Source organism: Erythrolamprus reginae, chromosome 6, assembly GCF_031021105.1.
Source record: "Erythrolamprus reginae isolate rEryReg1 chromosome 6, rEryReg1.hap1, whole genome shotgun sequence".
Taxonomy (NCBI): Eukaryota; Metazoa; Chordata; class Lepidosauria; order Squamata; family Dipsadidae; genus Erythrolamprus; species Erythrolamprus reginae.
Window position 1 is genome coordinate 66918356 of NC_091955.1, and position 20626 is coordinate 66938981.

A 20626-nucleotide genomic window follows, 5' to 3' on the forward strand; every position below is an offset into this window, starting at 1 on the left:
AAAACATAGAGGTCTGGAGGTGGGGTTTCGAGGACTTCGGTGTTTTTGCGATGCTGCGATTTCACTGATGCTCCCTTCGCTGAGAAACCCCACCTCCGGACTTCCGTTGCCATTGAAGCGAAGTCCGGAGGTGGGGTTTCCCATGGAGGGAAATTCAGTGATGACACGCTACTTGTAAGGTACATCACTTACAAATGCCATTTCAAAACACTGCTGCAGCTACGCTATCTGTCTGAAGGAACGCAAAATTTACACATGCATTCCTGACAATTCAAATAATGTACAGTGGTATCTCTATCTAAGAACACCTCTACTTAAGAACTTTTCAGTGGAGGGCTACCAAAATTTTTACTACCACACTGTGGGCATGGCTTATGCAGGACACCCTGCATTTTCTTTCAACATCTTTCAGTGCAAATTGGGTGCTCTGGGGTGGAGCTCCATTTTTACTACTCCACTGCATTCCTCCCCACCTGGGCAGTAGCCCACCTCTGGAATTTATCTAGATAAGAACCGGGTGTTCAAGATTTTTTTGCCTCTTCTCAAGAACCATTTTCCACTTACAAACCCGAGCCTCCAAAACTGTAACCGGAAAAGGTAGGAAGAAGCCTCTGTGGGGCCTCTCTAGGAATCTCCTGGGAGGAAACAGGGCCGGAAAAGACGGGGAAAAGCCTCTGTGGGGCCCCTCTAGGAATCTCCTGGGAGGAAACAGGGCCGGAAAAGGCGGGGAAAAGCCCCCGTGGGGCCTCTCTAGGAATCTCCTGGGAGGAAACAGGGCCAGAAAAGGCAGGGAGAAGCCTCTGTGGGGCCTCTCTAGGAATCTCCTGGGAGGAAACAGGGCCAGAAAAGGCGGGGAGAAGCCTCCGTGGGGCCTCTCTAGGAATCTCCTGGGAGGAAAAAGGGCCTCCACCCTCCCTGTGCTTTCCCCAATCGCATGCATTATTTGCTTTTACATTGATTTCTATGGGAAAAATTGCTTCTTCTTACAAACCTTTCTACTTAAGAACCTGCTCACGGAACGAGTTAAGTTCGTAAGTAGGGGTACCACTGTATATTTAAAGATTCACATTTCTACCATTACTGTAGGCTTAGAAAAAACAATTGTGGTGCCTCACTTTCTGTGCGGCCTTCGTAAGTATTGCTACTGCGCTATGGTCTCTGCCTTATAATCAAGTTGACATATTGCGTTGCTCGCCTTTTCCAGAGTCATGTTGACAGCAACACTCTGCGACCGACAGCCTGCTGAGCTCCATTTGTTCAGGAATTACAGTCCACCAGAAGGAAGAAACAAAACCCGTTTCAGAATGATGGGCTCGTTTCAACCAATGACCAAGCCGGAAGGTAAATACAGGTGGTCCTTGATTTACGTCCATGAATTGAGCCCCAAATTTCTGTTGCTGAGGGAGGTGGACGTTAAGTGAATTTTGCACAGTTTTACCCTCTTTCTTACCGCAGTTTTAAAATGAATCGTTGCAGTCATTCAAGTTAGCAAAACTGGGCTTTATAGGAATTTGGCTCTCCCATTGACTTTGCTCATCAGAAGGTTGCAAAAGGTGATGATGTAACCTCGGGACACAGCAACCATCAAAAATATGAATCGGTTGCCAAGCATCCGAATTTTGATCACGTGTCTATAGGGAAGCTGCGAAAGTCATGTGTGAAAAATAGTCATACGTCACATTTCAAGGCTGTTGCAAGTTTGAACAGTCACTAAATGAACTGTTGTAAGTTAAGGACTATCTATACCTATTCCCACAGACGAGGGGTCTAGGTTGCACTGGGCGAAGGAATGGTGGGAGGACCCTGTAAGGAAGAGGTCCTCAAACATGGCAACTTTAAGACTTGTGGACTTCAACTCCCAGAATTCTGGGAGTTGGAGTCCACAAGTCTTAAAGTTGCCAAGTTTGGGGACTCCTGCTGTAAGGAATATATAATTCCTCTTTATTCATCCCTTGTGAGGAATTGAATAAACAAAATAATCATACACTTAGCATACGGCATGTTTGGAATGGATGTATACTACTATGTATAAGACTGAGACACATCACTTCCCCATGATCTTCTGCTCATAACAAATGAAAGACTGCATGTGCAGCCATATTTTCTCCCATTACAAGGATAATTTATGTACAGGGAAAGAGCCTTCTCTGTTGTGGCCCCAGTCCTCCTCCCCTTCCAAAAGGCATTAAAAACACATCTATGCCGGAAGGCCTAGGGCCGTGAGCAATAGATTTGCTTCGGCCAGTAGTATGAATGAGGGATGATTGATTGTATTACATTGGGTTTTTAGTTCTATTTTTCTTAATGTTTTAACTGTATTGTACAATTTTTATTTTTGTTTATATTTTATCTGTAAGCTGCCCTGAATCTGGGAGGAGAAGGGCGGCCAATGAATGAATAAATGAATAAGCGAATGAATAAACAAACAAACAAACAAACAAACAAATACATTTGGAGCAGCCCTAAGGCTAAAAACGTGGTGTTAGACAACTTTGCTAAGTATTGTAAAGGAAGCAGACATGGAGCCATCATTGTCTTCTATTTGACAGCATTTGTGTTGCCAAAAGTTTTGGGAAAATATTTGTGATTCACCATAATGTGATTCACCTTTTTTGGAGTGTGTGTGTTATGTTTTCTTCTCCAGAATTAAAGTGTAATCAAAATAATGTAAGGAGATCTTCTTTTGGTTTCACTGCTACCTCCAAATCTATCATTGATTTGAGTTTTTCTTGTGTTTATTCCTAATTCATCGAAAGGCAGTTAGCCACATATTCTTGCTTTGTTGGGTATTGTAATATTGATACACATTCTTGATGATAGTCACTGCTTTTTCCTCTTCTTTTTTATAGATCAACTGGTATGGCAGGCTGCCCGTTCCAGTGGAGCGGCTCCAACGTATTTTCGACCCGTAGGGCGGTTTCTGGACGGAGGGCTGCTAGCCAACAACCCTACTTTGGATGCCATAACTGAGATCAATGAATATAATAAGTCTTTAATCCAGAATGTACGGGTTTATTTTTATTTTTTAAAATAATTTTTTATTGAGTATATAAATGTTAAAAAAGACATTACATAGTTTATCATGTGTTTACATATATATTATAGAAACTTAAGTCTTAAGCTACAAAACAACACAAAAATGACAAAACATATCTCTAACCTGAACTGTAATCCAAAAATACCAGTTCTTACTTTATATACGGCCTATAACAGCAGCGTTTAGGTTATATATATATCTATATATAAGCTATCTAATAACAGTTCAAATTATATCCAGTTCTATATCTTAATTTGTAAAACTTCTAGTATCTAGTAGCATAGTATTTATTATTTACAGCTATCATTTCTCCTATTATCAACCCATGTGTAAAAATCTTTCCAAGTATCATAGCAGCATGATTCATCTTTATTTTTGAGTTCTTGTGTTAGTTTATCTAGTTCTGCACAATCGTATATTTTCTTGATTATGTCTCTCTCTGTTGGTACATCTTCTTTTTTCCAGTACGGGTTTAATAGGCAAGAATTCTTATTAAAGCCACATTCTAATCTGCATGTGCAATTTTCTAAAATGTCTTAAGAGTGAACCACTCTGCCCCCTCTCAAAAGAGACAGCGTTTTCTCTTTAAAACACAGATTTCTAAGGAATTCAGAAAGTAATGACTGTCCCTGGGTGACTAAAAGTTGAAATGTTTAAGTTGGTTAAACAGCTGTGAGGCAAGAAGAGCATAAAGTACCACTGCTGGAAATTAGGAGTTTTGCTGCCAAATTTGGCAGTATAATTTATGGTTGCTCCAGATCACTAATGAGATCTAAAAGGATCTGGGCAAATGAACATTTTCATCAAATCCCCTCAGAATAAGCTGCATCAACCAATTTATAAAAGAAGCCACATCTTTTTTTGTGTTATTTATCTGTTGTTTTAAAGTTTGATCCAAGTAGAGAAAGATGGGAATTAGGCAAAATGAAAAATTAAATATGCAAAATTAAAAGCCTGCAGGTCAATTACTGGTGAAATATCATGGAGAGAGTGACATGTTTTAGTTGGAAAAATAGTCAAATACCAGCACACCTTTTATATTTGTGCTCTGATAAGATTTTTGCATGAAAACAAACAATTCTTAAGGATGTATGTTCCTAAGTGCCCTAGGGCTATTTCCACACTATAAGAAAAGTTACACACTTTGATCTGTGGGATTCGTGGCATGAAACTTTGGTTGCTGCAATTTGGAGCATATGGACTTTCCAAAACGTCTGCAAAACTAGCCAGATCATTTTGCATTAATCTGTTTAGCTAAACTAACTAAAGCAGTGATTGTCAAAAGCAAGACTTTACAAAGAGAAATGGGTTGGCGAGGACCATCATATGATACAGGGAAAGAAAAGATTTCCTGAAGGTTTACCAGGAAGGAAGTTTTATGAAGTTTAGTGGGATTTACACCATAACTCTTCTTTTCATAATGCCAGGGCAACACAAATATCAGTCCCTGACTTGTAACTAAATATTTATTTTATTCGACTTCTATGCCGCCCAATCCCAAAGGACTAATGAAATAAACTTTCAAGCTTTGTACAAATTCAGAATAAATGTGTAAGACATCAAGGAGTTATAGAGCTACGATCAGTTTTGTGAACAAGTTTAAAACAACTCATTTGCTAAATCTCCATACTTTTTTGAAGAGTGGAAAAAAGTAAATCAGAAAAATATTCCCCAAACCTATTTCACAATGACAATTCATTTATTTATTTTATTTATTTATTTATTTTGTCCAATACACGATGAGGGTTTTAGTGAGTATATATCTATATACACATAGTAAAATACATGATGAAGTTTATAGTAAAATATATCTAAGAAAGAATAGAAAAGAAGATATAGTAATAGAACATATCATGAAAGAATAGAAGAAGAAATATAGGAATAGAAGAAAGGTATAGGAGATATAGGAGAGCAATAGGACAGGGGACGGAAGGCACTCTAATGCACTTGTACTCGCCCCTTACTGACCTCTTAGGAATCTGGATAGGTCAACCGTGGATAATCTAAGGGTAAAGTGTTGGGGGTTTGGGGATGACACTATGGAGTCCGGTAATGAGTTCTACGCTTCGACAACTTGGTTACTGAAGTCATATTTTTTACAGTCAAGTTTGCTTCTTACAATCACATGCTTCTTTTGTGCTAAATTCAAGCAATACATGTTAAGATGTTGGTAAGACTCCTGTCCCCTTTTTCCTTGGAAGCTTGAAGTACTTGCTTACTTTCCTTCTCTCCAGGGGCAAGGGGACAAAGTGAAGAAGTTGGGAGTCGTCGTCTCTCTTGGAACAGGCAGAGCACCAAAAGTGCCTGTGAGCTCTGTGGACGTCTTCCGTCCCTCTAACCCTTGGGAACTGGCCAAGACTGTCTATGGGGCTAAAGAACTAGGCAGGCTGGTGGTGGACTGTGTGAGTATGAGATAGAGGGTAGGCATCATGATCCAAGATCCAAGGTCAAGAGTTCTACATTTTGTATATCAAAGGAATGTTTTTAATAATATTTATTTATTTATTAGATTTGTATGCCGCCCCTCTCCGAAGACTTAGGGCGGCTCACAACAACAGAACAATACAAATCCAATAGTTAAAAACAATTTAAAACCTTTAATATAAAAAACAATCATACGTCTCATACAAACCATACATAAAGCAGGAACGGCCCAGGGGAATCAATTTCCCCATGCCTGATGGGTTTTAAGGAGTTTGCGAAAGGCAAGGAGAGTGGGGGCAATCCTAATCTCTGAGGGGGAGTTGGTTCCAGAGGGTCGGGGCCACCACAGAGAAGGCTCTTCCCCTGGATCCCGCCAGATGATATTGTATGATATTTTAGTAATGGTATGATATTTTAATAATATGCTAGCAGTTCAAAAGCCCAATAAAGGTGAAGAAAGTACTTTTCTCAGGGAGATACTAACAAATGTTGAGGCAGATAAATATACTGCTCAAAAAAATAAAGGGAACACTCAAAGAACACAGCCTAGATCTGAACGATTGAAATATTCTCATTGAATACTTTGTTCAGTACAAAGTTGAATGTGCGCAACAGCATGCGAAATTGATTGTCAATCAGTGTTGCTTCCTGAGTGAACAGTTTGATTTCACAGAAGTTTGATTTACTTGGAGTTATATTGTGTTGTTTAAGTGTTCTCTTTATTTATTTTTTTTGAGCAATGTATATACATATGAGATGCTTATCTAAGCTTCTTTCATACATATTGATAGATTGTTTAGGGAAAAATATATCCACGAAATAACTTTAAGACAACCACTTTGGACATGCGTGCCATAGATTCGCCATCACGGCACCAAATGGTTGGTAGTTTTGATGTGCAGTAATTGGTAAGAAGCTAAAGGCAAACTCCCCCACGGAGATTAGAACTGCCCCCACCCTTCCTGTCTTTCGTAAACTACTTAAGACTCACTTATACCGCCAGGCATGGGGGAGTTGAGACACTTTCCCCCCAGGCTTTTTATACTTTGCTTTATGTTTGGTATGAATGTTGCTGTTTGGTTTTTAAATAATGATAGGGTTTTATATGTTTTTAATATTTATTTATTTATTTATTTTATTTATTACTTAGATTTGTATGCCGCCCCTCTCCGAAGACTCGGGGCGGCTCACAACACGTGGAACAAATCATAAATAATCTGACAAATTTAAAATATTTAAAGATTTAAAAAAGACCCCATATACTAACAGACATACACACAAGCATACCATATATAAATTAAACATGCCCAGATTTGTTCCACTGTTATATTGTTTTTATTGCTGTTGTGAGCCGCCCCGAGTCTTCGGAGAGGGGCGGCATGCAAATCTAATAAATGAATGAATGAATAAATAAATAAATAAATATTACCTTACTTTTATTCCAGCTTCCCCTTACACATATGCACATATGATGGCATATTTTCAAGCAACTTTAATATGACTTCCAGCTACTTGATTCTTTCTTATAAAGAATGAAACGGATACAACCAAATACTGAACACCAATAATTTACTGACAACACTTTAGCCCACTGGTAACAAAGAAGAATAATTATTCTGTTTTTTTCTCAGGAAAACTCTGCGTTGCCATGTTTCATATTTATGTTGTCCTTAAAATTAAATTATCTAATGTGTGCTTGTCCAAACCTCCTGGTTTTTTTCTTCTTCTTCTGATTTTTTTCTAAACTTGTACTGGAAATTCTCCAGAAAAACTGGCACACCTTGAATAACGTTAATTTGTTTTATTTTTGTAGTGCACGGATCCAGATGGACCATGCGTTGATCGTGCAGCTGCCTGGTGTGAGATGATAAATGCCCATTATTTCAGGTATAAGCCATGCCGACTATAAATACTGGGTCAGGAAAAAACAGAACTTGAATCTGTGAATGTGATCTCAAAATATGAACTTATATAGTAAACAAGGATCGCCATAAGGGCGCCCTATCAAGAGCTGTGGTGGCACAGTGGTTAGAGTGCAGTATTGCAGGCTACATCTGCTGGTCACCAGCTGCCAGCAGTTTAGCAGATCGAATCTGAGTAGGCTCAAGGTTGACTCAGCCCTCCATCCTTCCAAGGTCGGTAAAATGGGGACCCAGATTGTTGGTGGCAATATGCTTACTCTCCCTAAACCGCTTAGAAAGGGCTGTAAAGCCCTGTGGAGCAGTATATAAGTCTAAGTGCTATTAGAATAGAATAGAATAGAATAGAATAGGGTAGAATAGAAAAGAGCTGGGGTGGCGCAGCAAGTAGAGTGCTGTACTTCAGGCCACTGAAGCTGACTGTAGATCTGAAGGTCAGCGGTTCAAATCTCATCACCGGCTCAAGGTTGACTCAGCCTTCCATCCTTCCGAGGTGGGTAAAATTAGGACCCGGATTGTGGGGGCAATATGCTAGCTCTGTTAAAAAAAAAAGTGCTATTGCTAACATGTTGTAAGCCACCCTGAGTCTAAGGAGAAGGGCGGCATAAAAATTGAATGAATGAATGAATGAATGAATGAATGAATGAATGAATAGAGCAGAGCAGAGCAGAGCAGAGCAGAACAGAACAGAATAGAATATATTTTTTTATTGGCTAAGTGTGATTGGACACACAAGGAATTTGTCTTTGATGCATATGCTCTCAGTGTACATAAAAGAAAAGAAGTTTGTCAAGAATCATGAAGTACAGGACATAATCATTATAGGGATCAAATAAGCAACCAGGAAACAATATTAATAAAAATTTTAAGGATACAATCAACAAGTTACAGTCATAAGTGGGAGGAGATGGGTGAGAAATAAGACAAAATATTAGTAGCAATAGTAGTGCAGACTTAGTTTTTGTTTAGCAAAGTGATGTTGATATTAATATCAGTCGCTCTAGTTGAGGGCAAAGCTGATTTATAGCTGAAGATTATTATGCATTTTGGCAGCCTGTATAGGCAGAGTTGAGCAAGCTCTAAGTCTCAGTATGTTGCTGAGATTCCAGCATCGTTGGTCATATTTGCGGTGGCTGCTGAGAATGACAGTTTAGCAACATTTCAAGAGTCACCAGTTCCCCATCCTGATAAATAGTCATTTTCTAGGCTACTTTCTGCTTTTCAGGTATTTTATATAGGAGGCCCCCACAACTTTTTAATGGGATGGGATTCAGCAGAGAGGTAGGGAAATATAAACCAATTATCCAGTGTCTGAGCTACAGTCAGAATGTTTTATATGAAGCCAGGCTAATTTTAGTTAAGAAGACAGGACTATGACACAGGATAACGCAAGAACAGGAAACAAATTTTGGATGAGGCAATGGCTTGCCAAAGTTCTCTATAGAACTTTGTAGACTCAGAAGTAGGGAAGGACTCAAATATTTAAATGGAAGGTGAAAACCGTACAGATAGTCCTTGGCTTACGTCCTTTAGTTTAACAAGTGTTTGAAGTTATGATAGTGCTGAAAAAAGTGACTTAACGATAGGTCCTTATGCTTACAACCACCACAACGTTTCCATAGTCACGTGATAAAAATCCACATGCTTGGCATGAATTTACAACATTTGCAGCATTCCTGGAGGTCACGTGATTGCCATTTGTGATCTTCCCAGGGGGCTTCCGAGAAGCAAAATTGAGGAGGGGAAACTGGATTTAATAATAATAATAATAATAATAATAATAATAATAATAATAATAATAATAATAATTTATTAGATTTGTATGCCGCCCCTCTCCGAAGACTCGGGGCAGCTCACAACAATGATAAAAACAATATTATAATGGCACAAATCTAATATTAAAAAACTAAAAACCCTATCATAATTAAAAACCAAACAGCACATACATACCAAACATAAATTATAATAAGCCTGGGGGAAAGATGTCTCAAATCCCCCATGCCTGGTGGTATAGGTGGGTCTTAAGTAGTTTACGGAAGACAAGGAGGGTGGGAGCAGTTCTAATTTCCGGGGGGAGTTGATTCCAGAGGGCCGGGGCCGCCACAGAGAAGGCTCTTCCCCTGGGGCCCGCCAGACGACATTGTTTAGTCGACGGGACCCGGAGAAGGCCAACTCTGTGGGACCTTATCGGCCGCTGGGATTCGTGCGGTAGCAGGCGGTTCCGGAGGTACTCTGGTCCAATGCCATGTAGGGCTTTAAAGGTCATGACCAATACTTTGAATTGTGACCGGAAACTGATCGGCAGCCAATGCAGTTTGTTCAACAAGTATGTGATTCATTTAACAACCTCAATAGAATATGGTAAAATTAAGTGCAGCTTACCTAACGATTGCATTAATGATGGAAAATACCTACTGTGGTTGTAAATTGTGGACTATTTGTATTGGCTTTTTCTGTCACCAGGTTCTATCAGCGATACCCAGAAAACATTGGGCGTGGGACTGGGGATTTTGGAATCTAAAAGGGAAGGTCCTAGGACAGAGATGGCGAACCTTTTCCCCCTCGGGTGCCGAAAGAGCATGCGTGTGCACTATCGCACATGTGTGAGTGCCCACACCCATAATTCAATGCCTGGGGAGGGGCCAAAACAGCTTACCCCACCCCTGCAGAGGTCCTCTGGAGTCTGGAAATGGCCTGTTTCCCAAATTCTAGTGGGCCAGTAGGCTCATGTTTTGCCCTCCCCAGGCTCCAAAGGTTTCCCATCTCCCCGGAGATTCTCTGGAAGCCAAAAACACCCTCCCAGAGCCTCTGTGTAAGCCAAAAATCAGCTGGCCGGCACACACGTGCACAATGGAGCTGAGCTAGGGCAACGGCTCGTGTGCCAGAGAATATGGCTCCGCATGTCACTTGTGGCACCCATGCCATAGGTTCGCCATCACTGTCCTAGGATGCTCCTGTTGCACCACATTGTTCCCCTTGTATTTATTTATTTATTTATTTATTTATTTATTTATTTATTTATGCATTTATGTATTTATTAATTAATTAATTAGATTTGTATGCCGCCCCTCTCCGTAGACTCGGGGCGGCTAACAACAATCATAAAAGCAGCATATAACAAATCTAATATTTAAAATAACTAAAAAAAACCCTTATTAAAAACCAAACAAGCACACACACAAACATACCATGCATAAATTGTGGAGGCCTAGGGGGAAACCAACTCCCCCCAGAAATTAGAATTGTCCCCACCCTCCTTGCCTTTCGTAAGCTACTCAAAACCCACCTCTGCCGCCAGGTATGGGGGAATTGAGATACTCTTTCCCCCTAGGCCTTTACAATTTTATGCATAGTATGTCTGTCTGTATGTTTGGTTTTTTTATATTAATGGGTTTTTAATTGTTTTTAGTATTGGATTATTATTGTACGGGTCTCCGGAGAGGGGCGGCATACAAATCCAATAAGTAAGTAAGTAAGTAAGTAAGTAAGTAAGTAAGTAAGTAAGTAAGTAAGTAAGTAAGTAAGTAAGTAAGTAAGTAAGTAAGTGAGTATCTCAGTTCCCCCATGCCTGACGACAGAGGTGACTTTTAAGGAGCTTACGAAAGGTGAGGAGGGTGGGGGCAATTCTGATCTCTAGGGGGAGGTGGTTCCAGAGGGCCGGGGCCACCACAGAGAAGGCTTTTCCCCAGCGTCCCGCCAATCGACATTGTTTTGTCAATGGGACCTGGAGAAGGCCCACTCTGTGGGACCTAACTGGTCGCTGGGATTCGTGCGGCAGAAGGTGGTCCCGGAGATATTCTGGTCCGATGCCATGAAGGGCTTTAAAGGTCATAACCTTTGTTTTCTCTCTTGTCCTCTCCCCTGTTGCCCTACTTCTTTGCCCTACGTTCGTATCTTCAGCTGCAGTGTGTGCCCAAAACTGCTGTTCTACTTAACCTCTTCCTGATGCCCACAGGTTCAATCCCTCTTTGGAGATGGACATCATGCTGGATGAAGTGAGCAATACAATCCTGGTAAACATGCTCTGGGACACTCAGATCTACATTTACCAACACTGGGATAAATTCGAGCAGTTGGTAGAGCAGCTCTTAATCAAATGAAGCTTCTGTGAGGGTTTTTGGTACAAACAATGCCTGCCCTGAGCTGCAGTTTGGATGATCAGCGAGAAGTAGCAGATTGCTTGCCCCTTGCCTTCGTACCAGAAAAATAGAAGAATTTGTGGATTGCTCCCATCAATCAGCTGTTCCATCAGCTGTTTTAGGCCCTCTAACTCAGTGTTTCCCAACCTTGGCAACTTGAAGATATTTGGACTTCAACTCCCAGAATTCCCCAGCCAGCGAATGCTGGCTGGGGAATTCTGGGAGTTGAAGTCCAAATATCTTCAAGTTGCCAAGGTTGGGAAACACTGCTCTAACTGTCTCCCTCCCCACCTCAATGTGCTGCTATACCAGTAACCTTAAAAGGTTTAAATCATTTCACTTTATTTGTTGACCAGAGTTGGATTATTCTTGCCTGGAATCTAAGACCAGTTGTGTGCTATGAATTAATTACTTACACCTTTGTATCTGAGGTTGTAACACGAGGAACAATTGAAATTGCTCTTTTCTCCTTGTTTACAAGTCATTTCCTGAATTCTTCCTATGGGGAAGATTTTTTTTCCCACATGAGAAAACCTACCATTCCCTTTCAACATTATTGGGACTAGGCTAATTCTTTGCTCATTCTAGGCCAAAGTCCTTCCTAAATGCTTGTTTCTTTTCTTCAGACTCCCTTTTTTTCTGAGTCCTCTCACTCACCCACCCCCACCCTGAACAAATCAGTTTGCTAAGAGTGGCCCAAAAGTGTCCTGGAAGAGAATGGGGAATAGTACTTCCTTATAGGAAGAAACTTTGGACAATAATCTTCCCAGAGACATTTCTGAATAAGGATTGAAAAAAAAAAGTTGGAATGGGCACACATCAGATAACGAGACTATTGATTGACAAAGTCAGTAAACAGGTTCATGCTTTTATGGTTGGTTTTCTCATACTCTCTCCCTTACTTCATTAATTTTTCTACTCATGAATGCTGTATTTGCTGTTTTGTTTAGATGAAAAAATATAAAGTGTACTGCTATTTAACAAAAATTCACTATTTTTCCAAGTCTTAACTGACTTAATGGGATGCACTGGAACTGTTGAAAAACTGATACACTAACAGGAAATACTTGACTCTCCTATTATTTTCATAAGCCATTTCAAATTCAGATGAAAATTATGTTGATGTTAAAAAGTCCTCCCCCCCCCCAAAAAAACCTGAAATGAAATAAAAACAGTATTTTCTGAAATTTGACTTTTCTCTGTCTTAATTCTATTTATTTAAGATATCTTAATACAAATTGCAATCTCCAATGTCAGAGGCGCATTTTAGCTTGTTTTTAATGCAAACTGAACACCTTATTAAAAAAAAAGTAAGCTCTTAAAACTGGTAACTCAAAATGTGCAGGATCAACTTCAGCAATTCCTAGCCAATATCTGGAAGTCACCAGATAGAGAAAGGCTGCTGTGTATGGCAAAAGTGAATTTTTAAAATATTTTGTGGTGTGAGAAGATGTAGGGTGGGTGGCTTCCCCCAAATAAACCCCTGTGAGTAGATGCATGTACATCATTTTCCAAATGATAAAAGGAGAAGGTGATTGGTGTAAGTAAATAAACGGAGGTCCAATTCACAAAAGTAGCTGAAAGGGAACAAAGATGAGACAATGAGGCTTCTTCCCACTGCCTATCCTTAGAACAAAGCTTCTCTATTCACTAAAAATGCTAACCAAACCACATTTGGGAAGGAAATGAGGACGGTTTGGTTAATATGGTACCTGGAAGGGAGGAAGTGAGCCTTGAACTCAATGAAACCAACTATACAGTAATTAGATTAGTTTCCTTATGCTTGCAACTGAGTACAGAGACTTCATTGATTTCTTTCTGTTTTGCAAACAGAAGGGAAAAACAGCTTAAAGTTGCCTTTCCTGAATTTCCAGCTGATTTTAACATAGAGTAAGCTGGATGAAGCGATCCAGCCACAGCATAGATAGCATCACGAGTCCAGATGAATCTGGGAATACAAGCCATTCAACTCAGTAAAACTTAGTGCAGAGTAAGCACACACATAGATTTGCTATGCACAACGTGATGTTTAAAATAGTGGTGTCGCTTCTTGTTTCCAGTTTTTAAAGAGTGTGCAGTTCTCCCGGTCTGCTATCTTGAGTACAAAATTGACAGAACTCAAGTTGTAAGCTTTTTATTCTTTCACTGCCCAAACTAATAAGGAAGACCCACATTTTAATAAGCAAGATGCCTTTTGGAAAGGAACATTTATTTATTTACTTATTTGCTTGGATTTCTATGCCGCCCTTCTCTGCAGACTCAGGGCGGCTTACAACAATAAAAATAAAATACAATACAATATGATGAGTGAAACCCAACCTAACACTAAAACTAATAATTAAAACCTCAATAGTATAAAAAAAACATTCATTCAACAACAGTCACAATAACATCTCTGACCTGAGCAAGATGTTAAGCTTGACGGCCCCAAGCCTGCTGACAAAGATAAGTTTTTAAGACCGTGTGAAAGACCAGGAGGATGGGTGTGGTACAGATCTTTGGAAAGTTCCAGAGGGCTGGGGCAGCCACAGAGAAGGCTCTTCTCCTAGGCTCCGCCAGCCGGCATTGCTTAGCTGATGGGGCCTAGAGAAGGCCAACTCTGTGAGACTTAACTGGCTGCTGGGATACGTAAGGCAGAAGACAGTCCCGTAAGTAACCTGGTCCTAAGCTAAAAGGGGCTTTGTAGGTCATGACCAACACTTTAAATTGCGTCTGGAGACCAATCGGCAACCAATGAAGAGTTATGGTGAGATGTGTGTATGCCTAGGACGGCCCATAATTGCTCACGCGGCCACATTTTGCACCAACTGTAGTCTCCGAACATTCTTTAAGTAGAGCCATTCCACTAGTCGATCCTCCATTTAGTACACGATTCAACATTATTTTACATTAGCCTCGAACAGCATAGCTGAATATTTCTAAATCCCATCAGGTTTGATCAGGGCTGAGTCACAATCAGGAGGGGCTAAAGATGTTGACCCTCTTCCATTTTAACACATTTTAATATCTATAACAAAAATGCATGACACTAAGCTATGCCAATATTACATCACTTTTATTACAGTAGGGCCTTATTTAGATTGCTATAAAACAGAAAGAAGCATATGTTGCTCTTGCTTTTTACTTGGGAGTAATACTGATCATGCGTTGATGACATGGGGACTAAAGAGGGAACTAAGTAACGTGTGACACTATGATCTATATGACTTGGACATGGTGTTTATCATGAGGGGAACCCTTGCTTTTTTCCTTGGTTGTTGGATGAAGTACTGTAGTTCCCTTTTGTTCCAAATGTGGCGTGTGCTTCCTATAAAAATCTCAACCTAGCTCCATTAATTAAACCCCTTCTACTTACCTACTAAAGCCTAATGCCAACCCAGCTGTGCTTCATTTGGCCTCCCCTGTAGCAATTTTTAAAAATTTATTTGTTTGTTTGTTTGTTTGTTTGCTTGCTTGCTTGCTTGCTTGCTTGCTTGCTTGCTTGCTTGCTTGCTTGCTTGCTTGTTTATTTATTTTGTCCAATACACAATAATACACAATGAAGGTTATAGAGGATATAGTAGAGAAGAAATACGAGATATAGGAGAGACTATAGGACAGGGGACGGAAGGCACTCTAGTTCGCTTATGTACGCCCCTTACTGACCTCTTAGGAATCTGGAGAGGTCAACCGTGGATAGTCTAAGGGTAAAATGTTGGGGGTTAGGGGATGATACTATAGAGTAAGGAGTTCCACGCTTCGACAACCCGATTACTAAAGTCATATTTTTTACAGTCAAGTTTGGAGCGGTTAATATTAAGCTTGAATCTGTTGTGTGCTCTTGTGTTGTTGTGGTTGAAGCTGAAGTAGTCTTTGACAGGCAGGACATTGCAACATATGATCTTGTGGGCAATACTTAGATCATGTTTAAGGCGTCGTAGTTCTAAGCTTTCAAGACCCAGGATTGTAAGTCTAGTTTTGTAGGGTATTCTGTTTCGAGTGGATGAATGAAGGGCTCTTCTTGTGAAGTATCTTTGAACCTTTTCAAGGGTGTTAATGTCTGAGATGTTGGTGAATTCTCTGAGAGGGGGGATATCTCTGTCCCTTAGAGAGGTGACAGTTTGTCTGTCACTCACTGGACCCAACTATACTGAACAATTTTCAACTTCCAACCTTCCCTTCAGGTCAGAAAGATGATGGTTAAATGGCAGCTCCAGAAACCTTGAGGAAACTGGATTAACTAGATTTCTTTCAGTCGGGATTATGACTTGGATACAGGATAAGGTGACATTATTACATTGGGATGGTGATTGAGCTCTCATCTTTGCTCTTCTTGACCACTTAGTGTCTTTTGATATCATTATCATGATATCTTTAGACTGGAGTGTCTTTTTAGAGATTGAGAGTAAGTTGATGATGTTATGCTGGTTCTCTTGCTTTGGGACTTATTCCAGTCAATATTTTAATTGTTATTATTTTAATTTTTTAAAATATTAAAAATAAACTTTATTTATAACACACAAAATACAAACAACAAAAAAACATTAAAATAAAAGTTGAACAATTTGCGACGTGCCTGTAATACAATTCTAACTGCTTATTTTCTATTACACGGATTGTTTTTACATAATATATATCAAGTTTTAGCAAAGATCTTATTCTGGTATAGAGTAGTACCTCTAGATACGAGCTGCTCCACATGCGAGTGTTCCAAGATACGAGCCACGAGGGGAGAGAAATTTCTGTTCCAGACCTGAGCTCAAATTCGGGATACGAGCCGAGCGTCCACTAGGTGGCGCAAGAATCCTTGCTTTTGGTTATCTCGGAGGGGAAAAACAAAGTCTAAATCCATTTTTTCCAGATACGAGTTGTTCGACATACAAGATCCCTTCTGGAACGAATTATACTCGTATCTAGAGGTACTACTGTATCTTTTTCTTTGTTTTCCTTTTGTGACCAATCCTCTGACATTTACTCTCCAAATTATCTAACATTTATTAGCTGTCTAATTTTCCTTCCCCCCCCTTTTTTTCCATCCAATCATAAAACCTACTCCAACAATTAATATACTCTTGCTCATCTATATTTTTTATTTCTTTACTTAAACTACCCACTTCTGCACATATTGCAATTTTTTCAATTATATCTTCCTCAATAGGCATATTTTCATTTTTCCAATATTGTGCAAACATTATTCTTGCTGCTGTCATTATATGAAGGATTAGAAATAGTTGTTTTCCCGCCCAAATTTTCACAGGCTATACCTTCACGTTTCTTTTCTATTTTTCTCTCTAGTATTTGAAGTACTGTATTTGAATTTCCCCCAGTATCTCTTAACTTTTTATTTATTTATTTATATTTATTTATTTATTTATTTATTTTGTCCAATACATAATACACATTGAAGAGAAAGATATGTAATAATATAAATAAAGAAAAGAATAGAAGAAAAGATATAAAAGTATAGGTGAACATATTTGAAAGGAAGAAAAGATAAATGAGATGAGAGACAATTGGACAGGGGATGGAAGGCACACTGGTGCACTTATGCATGCCCCTTACTGACCTCTAAGGAACCTGGAGAGGTCAATCATGGATAGTTTAAGGGGAAAATGTTTGGGGCTACGGGTTGACACTACTGAGTCAGGTAATGAGTTCCACGCTTCGACAACTCGGTTGCTGAAGTCATATTTTTACAGTCAAGTTTGGAGCGGTTATTATTAATTTTGAATCTGTTGCGTGCTCTTGTGTTGTTGCGATTGAAGCTGAGGTAGTCATTGACAGGTAGAACGTTGCAGCATATGATCTTGTGGGCAATACTTAGATCGTGTTTTAGGCGTCGTAGTTCTAAGCTTTCTAGACCTAGGATTGATAATCTGCTTTCGTAGGGTATTCTGTTTCGAGTGGAGGAGTGAAGGGCTCTTCTGGTGAAGTATCTTTGGACATTTTCAAGGGTGTTGATGTCCAAGATGTGGTATGGGTTCCAGACAGATGAACTGTATTCAAGGATGGGTCTGGCAAAAGTTTTGTAGGCTCTGGTGAGTAGCATGAGATTGCCAGAGCAGAAGCTGCGTAGGATCAGGTTAACAACTCTAGAAGCCTTTTTGGCGATATTGTTGCAGTGGCCTTTGGCCCTTAGATCATTTGATATTAGTATTCCAATGCCTTTTACTGAGTGGGGGTTGGCTGTGAGATTTTGTTTATTCAGTTTATATATTGTTCTGTCGGGCTCTCTGGTAGAATCCTCCCAAAAATTCACAGGTACAAATTTCAGACACACACACGTTTGAAAATTCAAAACAATGTTCTTTATAATGAAATTTCACTTAAACCAAGCCCTCTTTTGGTATAGCAAAGAGCACTTGCCTCCAAACAAACTGGTAATTTGTACAAGTCCCTTATCAGTTCTGTGATACTTAGCTTGCAGCTGTGAGGCAATTCACAGTCCTTCTTCTTTCACAAAGTGAAACACACTTTGCCCTGGTTTAGTTTCAAAGCGGGGAAAAATCAGCACACAAAAGGTCAAAGTCAGTCACGAAACACAACGATCATATAATCCTCCACAATGACCAAACCCACAGGCTGCTATTTATAGCAGCCTCACTAATTACCACAGCCCCACCCAACCACAGGTGGCCTCATTTTCTTTGATAATAATTTCTCAGTTGTTGTTGCCTATGCATCGCTCTCTGCATGCTTGGCTGTATCATTAACTCTTGTTCTGAGTCCAAGGAGGATCTAGATAATTGATCTTCTTCTGAACTGTCTGCCCCACTCTCCTCCTTCCTGTCACTCATGTTTTCTTGGTCAGAGGAGCCTTCATCAGCAGATTCCACGGGGGGGGGAGGGGAAACAGGCCTGCAGCATGTGGATGTCTCCCCTACATCCACAGTCCTTGGGGCAGGAGCTGGGCCAGAGCTAACCACAACATATATGAGGTTCGGATTCTTTTTGCCCATGTGGAGGGTAGAACTTTCTCAATATTGGTTGGGGAGAAAGGTCTAACCGTGGTCCCTTTTTTGTGGAGTTCCATAGAACTTGGCATTTTTTCACTCCTGTTTAACATTTACATGAAGCCATGGAGTGTGATACGCTGCTGAGATCCAACTTTATGTTTCTATCCATGGCCACCCAGGTGATGGTATTAGAATAAAGGGGGAAACATTATTTTAACACTGGAACAACTAGGGGCAACAAGCTTGTTCCACTCAAGGATGGAAGATGTGATAAAGAACATGTCATGAAAACATAGCATTGTTGCCGATCAATTTCCGGTCACAATTCAAAGTGTTGGTTATGACCTATAAAGCCCTTCATGGCATCGGACCAGAATATCTCCGGGACCGCCTTCTGCCGCAAGAATCCCAGCGACCGATTAGGTCCCACAGAGTTGGCCTTCTCCGGGTCCCGTCGACTAAACAATGTCGTCTGGAGGGTCCCAGGGGAAGAGCCTTCTCTGTGGCAGCCCCGACTCTCTGGAACCAGCTCCCCCCGGAGATTAGAACTGCCCCCACCCTCCTTGCCTTCCGTAAACTTCTTAAAACTCACCTCTGCTGTCAGGCATGGGGGAATTGAGGCATTCCCCCCCCTCCCCCGGGCCTATACTATTTATGTATGGTATGTCTGTGTGTATGTCTGGTTTAATAATGGGGCTTTTAAATGTTTTTTTAAATTTATTAGATTTGTCATGAATTGTTTAATTGTATGCTGTGAGCCGCCTGGAGTCTACGGAGAGGGGCGGCATACAAATCTAATAAATAAATAAATAAAATTAAATAAACAAACAAACAAACAAATAAATAAATAGCAGAAAAAAGGCTTAATATGTATTGCCTGGTTAGGCAGAAGAAGAAAAAACTCTTTAAGCCAAGCCGGAGATGAGTTGTTCAAGGTGCTCAATCCATCATAATTATTTCAGTCAAGATAATTTGATGGAACAATGCTCCACAAAGAATCATATATGGAAACTGCAATACATAATTAAGAGTAAAGATCATATGGCCTCCATAGCTGTCACCAGATTCCGCCCTACCTGATATCTGATTGCACCTAAAGATCAAGTTCCAACAGTACGACATGAGAATTAATTATTAAACTCTCTGGCAGTGGGTTCTTCTTTTTCAAAGCAAGCCAGCCTATCTTCTCAAAACACTTCCATTTCTGGAGAAGTGAATCTTGGGTCTTACAATATTTGAGGATGGAGCAATCCTACAGATCGACAATCACTATTTATAAGGTAAGGCCTAATTTTCTTTGTTCCCTAGATTGTAAGAGCATCTCTTGACTGGCCAAGAGAAACATGTGGTTTAAGAAGCCTTTTCCTTAATAATGAATTCTGCAGGAGGCAAAATGGAAGTAGGAAAAAGTTGTTAAAATATAAATAGGGAAAACTGTTTGATTACTAAAATCTGTTTGATTACTTTACTATGCTTAACAGCATAGCTTTCGTGTGCTATAGCTTTAAATAAACTTGAATAAGAATATTCTATGTTTTAAGTTACTTAGAGTAACCGAGGAACCTAATTCTTTGAATCTCAATCTGCTTTAGTTGGAAATTTAAAAATACGGAAATAATTTATTCACATTATATGCAGCAATTGTGTTTGTACCCAGGTAGTTTGTTCTATAGTATCAGTTCATGCAGTCATTTGTAGTAGAGGCAGCATTGTTTCCAATAAAGACTAGATCCATACATCTTGGTAGGACCTTCTGTATTTTTAAAATATTTTTGTTGCTTTTTAAAATAACAGAAAAAGAAAAAACAAAAGGCACAAAATCAAAATATATATACCAAAAATGCATGAGTGCTTAAAAACAAGTGAAAAATACAATATAAAAAACCCAAAATATGAAGTATAATATGATCCAGCAAACAGTTAAAATTATCTCGATTATTATTTAATGCAAAAATACAGATACACACAAACATACATTTTATTCACACACACACTCATTTCTAATACACATGTATACCATATTTTTTAGTCTATTATATTTTGTATAAATGAGTCCTCTATTTCGCTGTTTGTTTGTTTGTTTGTTTGTTTATTTATTGATTTGATTTGATTTGATTTGATTTAATTTGTATGCCGCCCCTCTCCGTGCACAAAAGGGTATACATACCCTTA

General features: G+C 39.6%; 2 protein-coding genes across 4 annotated transcripts in view; both read left to right on the plus strand.

Moving 5' to 3' along the window:
* Window positions 1-12711, plus strand: part of PLA2G6 (phospholipase A2 group VI) — a 46755-nt gene extending 34044 nt beyond the window's left edge. For 2 of the 3 annotated variants that reach the window (XM_070756128.1, XM_070756129.1), the window contains exons 13-17: window positions 1205-1341; window positions 2850-3004; window positions 5272-5439; window positions 7275-7348; window positions 11336-12711. In XM_070756128.1, the coding sequence (XP_070612229.1) occupies window positions 1205-1341; window positions 2850-3004; window positions 5272-5439; window positions 7275-7348; window positions 11336-11480 (679 nt within the window). In that variant the 3' untranslated portion in view covers window positions 11481-12711. The remainder of the gene's footprint in view (window positions 1-1204; window positions 1342-2849; window positions 3005-5271; window positions 5440-7274; window positions 7349-11335) is intronic. The other variant, XM_070756130.1, reaches the window with a different exon arrangement.
* A 6925-nt stretch (window positions 12712-19636) lies between these two features.
* The window catches only part of BAIAP2L2 (BAR/IMD domain containing adaptor protein 2 like 2), a 46429-nt gene continuing 45439 nt past the window's right edge, over window positions 19637-20626 (plus strand). Inside the window, exon 1 of the mRNA XM_070754810.1 lies at window positions 19637-19734. Within this exon, the coding sequence (XP_070610911.1) occupies window positions 19696-19734 (39 nt within the window). The 5' untranslated portion in view covers window positions 19637-19695. The remainder of the gene's footprint in view (window positions 19735-20626) is intronic.